This window comes from Prinia subflava, chromosome 26 (genome assembly GCF_021018805.1).
Source record: "Prinia subflava isolate CZ2003 ecotype Zambia chromosome 26, Cam_Psub_1.2, whole genome shotgun sequence".
NCBI lineage: Eukaryota > Metazoa > Chordata > Aves > Passeriformes > Cisticolidae > Prinia > Prinia subflava.
This window is the reverse complement of record NC_086272.1, coordinates 2,045,888-2,050,816: the sequence shown is the minus strand read 5'-3', so window position 1 is coordinate 2,050,816 and position 4,929 is coordinate 2,045,888. Positions and strand designations below refer to the sequence as shown.

Genomic DNA, 4,929 nt, shown 5'->3' with positions numbered 1-4,929 from the left:
AGTGACCCAGGACAAGCCAAAGCAGCTGGGATGGCAGCCAGCAGTGCTGGGCAGAGCAGCTCAGCTCCAGCACAGGGGCTGTGTCTTCCCATCTGATGACCCCTGTGCAGTGACACTGGCAGGACAAAAAAGTCTGGGTTCTTTGCTTCTGATTGCCAAGGCATGTGTGGAGCTGGAACTTACCAGGGCCCTGCATCGCTGTTTCTGTGGCTCTCTCCCTTCTTCTATGGCAGATGACTATCCTGTATCCAGGGATGACACAACAGGTCTTCTACTGAAGGCCGGTCCACATCCAGCATGGATAAACACCGCCGGATGACATCTTGGCACTCTGGCGAGAGAAACCAGAAACCGCTGGTCAGTTGGAGAAGGCTCCTGTCTGTCCCACTGTTCCCATTCTCAGGCCATGCTGCATTTGCTCAGAGCTGGGCCTAAACTTTCCCAGGAATTCCCTGTTTTGGAGGAAAGCAGGACAGCAGGACACGTGCCACCTCCTCAGCAGCTGCCACAGCCCACTGTTGTCTCCCAGCACTGGCATTTCCCCCGTGCCCAGAGATGAGGATTCACCTTGAGAGAGCCGTGGTGGCAGCGAGAGCTGATGGTCCCAGCTGATCTTGTGGCCCCTCCTGAAAGGGTGCTCCCCACACACCATCTGGTGCAGCAGGATGCCCAGGGACCAGACGGTAGCTGGCTGTCCATAGTACCAGCCAAACTGGTTCCATTCCGGGGGGCTGTATGACGGTGTTCCTATGGAATACAGATGGAGTTCATCAGGGGGATGCTGCTGCTCCCAGAGCCTGGCCCCAGCATCCCTGGGCGTGCAGGGGCTGCCCCAGTGGCACGTGGTGTGACCTGCTGCCCTCTGGCCAGCACCTGGGACTTGTGTACAAACTTAGGGTTGGAAAAGAAGCCACTGGTGTTGGAAGGTGGCAGTGGAAGCCCTGGCAAGGCCCAACCATGACAAGCAAAACCCACTCAGTGCTGGGCAAAAACCATGCCTTACTCGTCCCTGCCTGCATTGCCCCAAAAACCATTATGAACCCAAAGCAAACCAGGCAATCACAGCAGTCCAAGCCCTTTCTCACCTGCACACCAAACTGGCTGGTGCACATGTTCTGGCTCCCCTCTCAGCCACCCCCACCCACGGGTGCTTCTGTTTGGCTGGCTGCCCCAGCCCCAGTCCCAGTCCCAGGCAGAGTGGCTGGCAAAGGCTGCCAGCAGGGCTGGAAGCTGGTCCCCCCACCCACTTGTGTTCAAAAGGAACTGGGCTGAAGACTCAGTGCCATGAGTGGCAGGGAAAGGGAGAATCCCCAGAGCCACACCCAGGCTGGGCTGTGAGATGTTGGGCCAGGAGATGTCTGCAATGGGGAGCACACCCCTGCGATGGCTCACCTGCAAAGTGAGTATAGGCTGTGTCTTGTAGGTAGGTGCCACAGCCAAAATCGATCAATTTGGCCTGCCCGGTGGCCAGGTCAAGCAGGATGTTCTCTGGCTTGAGGTCGCGGTGCAGGACCCCGCAGCTGGTGCAGTGCCGCACGGCCTCCAGCACCTGGCGGAACAGCTCCCGCGCCACCTCCTCGCACAGGAACCGCCGTGCCCGAATGAAGTGCTGGAGGTCCTGAGAACGCTCCGGGCGCTCCATGATGATAATGATGTCTTTGGGGAGCTCCAGCCACTCCAGCAGCTGGACGACACCAGGGAAGCCAGTGGAGACCTTGTGCAGCAGCACGATCTCCAGTGGTGCGCTGGTGCCGTTGGGCTGTGGGAGGAGCACAATGTTGTCAGTGAAGCTGAGGCCGTGCCAGGGGTCAGGGACCCCTCAGCCAGCCCGGGATGCTCTGCACCCTTTGCTGGCCCCACGCCCGCTCTCCCTCCAGGCGTCCTGGCGGCTTCCACCCTGCCAGGCCTCAGCTCATCCCCGCCCGGCACGGCCCAGCTTCTCCTGCTGGCCCCGCTCACTCACCAGCTCACCCCAATGCCGGACACGGTTCCGTGGCACCCTTTTGATGGCCACCTGCAAGCCAAGGGGAGCAGCAGGCTGAGCTCACTGCCTGCCCTGCCCAGCCCCAGCCTCCTTCTCCTTCACCCTCCTCCTCCTCCTGCGCCCCTTCCTCGTGCACCCACCACCGGCCCTGCCGCTCACCGGGGCACGGTCTGAGAGCCGTGTGGCCGCCCAGATGCTGCCGAAGCCGCCGTGGCCCAGCAGCGAACCCAGGCGGTACTGCTCCTGGAGGGCCTGCTGCGCCTTCCCTGCCGGCGAGACGCGGCTGTCAGCGCTCGGCCCGGGGCCAGGAACGGCCCCCGAGCGCCCCTCGAGCGGCCCGGGCTGGGCATCCCCAGGCATTTGCTCCTGGCAACGGGACAGCAGCGGCTCAGGGCCAGCGGCTGCGCTGCCAAGCGGAGGAGCTTGGGCTGGGGAAGCCGCAGTGGAGGCGGCGGGAGCAGCCGCGCCGCCTGTGTCCTCTGCGGGCCCAGGGACGAGCTGGGGCCGGGGCCGGGGCCGGGGCCGGGGCCGGGGCCGGGGCCGGGGCCGGGGCCGGGGCCGGGGCTCGGGCTGGGGCTGGGGCTGGGGCTGGGGCTGGGGCTGGGGCTGGGGCTGGGGCCGGGGCTGGGGCCGGGGCCGGGGCCGGGGCTGGGGCCGGGGCCGGGGCTGGGGCCGGGACCTGGGCTGGGCTCGGCACAGGCGCAGCCAAAGGCCAGCAATGCTGCCCCAGCCCCAGGCACTGATGCCCGCCCAGCAGCGCCATCGCCAGCACTGCCAGAGCCGGGCGAAGGCGAGACCGCGGCGGGACGCCCGGGGGCAGGGACGGGGCAGCCCCGCCCGGGGCCGGGGGTGGGCCCGAGGCATGGCCCGGCCCAGCAGGGGAAAGGGAGACTGGGTTGGGAGGGGGACACTGGGAAAGGGAGAGGCTGCGGGACTGTGGGAGAGGGAGAGGGGAAGCACGGGTTGGTCAACAAAGCCGCTTTTTTCTTCTCTGCTGCTGCCGCTGCTGCCGCTGCTGCCGCTGCTGCCGCTGCTGCTGCTGCAACTGAAGCTCCAGGGCCGTTTGTCCCCTTGTCAGTTTTTTCTGTTGCCCCCTCTGCCTCGCACCGAGCCCTGCACTCCCCGGGGCAGCCCCTGAGCCTGTCCAAACACGGGAACTTCGCCGTTTTCAGTCAGGGCCCAGTCTTGACTCCTGCACAGTGACAGAGGAATCCCCTTGGCTGTTGCTGTGCATTGTCCCTGCTGAGGGTCAGACACTGTCACAGCACATTCCCTGAATGCAGAATTTGAACCTGACCCAAGCACTGCACTTGTGTCTCCGGCATTGCTTTCCAAGAAAAACGGGAAGGCAAACTGGATGTGCTCATGGTATTTTACAGTGTCTAAATCTTACCAAGTCTTGGATGTCAGAGGTGAGACCCATTTAGAATTAATGAGATGGAGAAGTAGTTTAAGATGGAAAGTGGGACAGAGAAATAAACAGAGGAAAATATCTTGGGTTGTTTCTTTCCACTTTCATTTCATTTCCGAAAAGCTGTTTCAGCTTTCCCAGAATCTTCTCCACAGTCCTGTCTGCTCTTTCCAAGAACCTTTCCTGGAGAACGAGTTGCACCATCTGTCACAAGATAGCCCACCCATGCAGCTTCTCTTGACTTTCCACAACATGTGTGAAGCAGGAGTCTTGCAGCAAAGCAGGAGAAAGGTTTTGAGAGCTTGACAACTTTTTCTTTCCTTTCCCCATGTGGGCTGGGGAGTTGTGCCATTGGGAAGGTTTTCATTGTTCCTGTTCTACCCGAAGCAAACAGGACGGGCTCCCAGGGGTACCTACTGGGAGTCTGTTATCGTCCACCCAAGCAGGAAGAAGAGGTGGACAACTTCTTCTCTAAGAAGCTGGAGAATGTTTCAGGATCACCAGCCCTTGTTCTTGTAGGTGACTTTAACCTACCAGACATCTGCTGGGAACTCAATACAGCAGCAAAGAGGCAGTGCAGGAAGGTTTTGGAGTGGATGGAGGAGAACTTTTTGTGACAGCAGGTGAGTGAGGCCAGCAGGGGAGGGACTATGTTCGACCTGTTGTTTGCAAATAGAGAAGGGCTGGTGGGAGATGTGGTGCTTGGAGGCTGCTTGGGGCACAGGGATCATGAAATTACAGAGTTCTCAATATGTGGTGAAATCAGGAGGGACATCAAAAAGATTTTTACATTGGACTTCTGGAGGGCAGACTTTGGCCGTTTTAGGAGACTTATTCAGAGAGAGTTCCTTGGGAAGGAGCCCTTAAAAACAGAGGAGTCCAGGAAAGGTGGGTGTGCTTCAATGCAGAGATCTTGAGGGCACAGGAACAGACTGTCCCTGTGTGCTGAAAGATGAGCTGACAAGGCAAACGTCCAGCCTGGATGGGCAAGGAGATTTCAGAGGAACTTAGGAATAAAAAGAGGATGTATCATTTTTGGAAGGAGGGTCAGGTCTCTCAGGAAGTATTTAAGGGAACATGTAGGAAAAAAAATATTAGGGAGGCCAAAGCTCAGTTTGAAGTCATTTTGACAACTTTTGTAAAGGATAATAAAATATGTTTTTACAAATAAATTAGTGGCAAAAGGAAGGGTAGGACCAACCTTTGTTCTCTACTGGATGTGGGAGGGAACTTAGGAACTGCAGATGAGGCGAAGACGGCTTGTCCTCAGGACAGCTGCCCTCCTGGGCTGGTAGATGGTGTCAGGGAGCAGAAAGGTGCCCCTGTTATCCAGGAGGAGGCAGTCAGAGAACTGCTGAGCCACTTGGATGTTCAAAATCCATGGGCCCAGATGGGATCCAGCCCAGGGTGTTGAGGGAGCTGGCAGATGAGCTTGTGAAGCCACTCTCCATCATTTCCCAACAGTCCTGGCTCACTGGTGAGGTTCCAGAGGACTGGAGGTTGGCCAATGTGTTGTGTGACCCCTACACCAGAA

The 4,929-nt window shown here is 59.1% G+C and overlaps 1 protein-coding gene across 1 annotated transcript; it reads right to left on the bottom strand.

Annotated features, from left to right (window-relative positions):
• Positions 1–224: 224 nt before the first annotated feature.
• LOC134562188 (serine/threonine-protein kinase pim-1-like) lies at positions 225–3,407 on the bottom strand. The gene is made up of 7 exons (XM_063419610.1): positions 3,378–3,407; positions 2,675–2,875; positions 2,144–2,548; positions 1,964–2,014; positions 1,393–1,759; positions 568–747; positions 225–331 (listed from the first exon to the last, which is right to left on the bottom strand). Exons 1-7 carry the CDS (start codon positions 3,405–3,407, stop codon positions 225–227), a joined length of 1,341 nt encoding a protein of 446 aa, XP_063275680.1.
• Positions 3,408–4,929: the final 1,522 nt, after the last annotated feature.

Excerpts from the sequence above, each read along its gene's own strand:
- LOC134562188 (XM_063419610.1), bottom strand. The coding sequence starts at position 3,407 with ATGGGTCTCACCTCTGACATCCAAGACTTG. Across the intron at positions 1,760-1,963 it reads TCCGGCATTGGGGTGAGCTG|CCCAACGGCACCAGCGCACC; the intron begins GTGAGTGAGCGG and ends CTCCTCCCACAG. Across the intron at positions 748-1,392 it reads AGCCTATACTCACTTTGCAG|GAACACCGTCATACAGCCCC; the intron begins GTGAGCCATCGC and ends TGTATTCCATAG.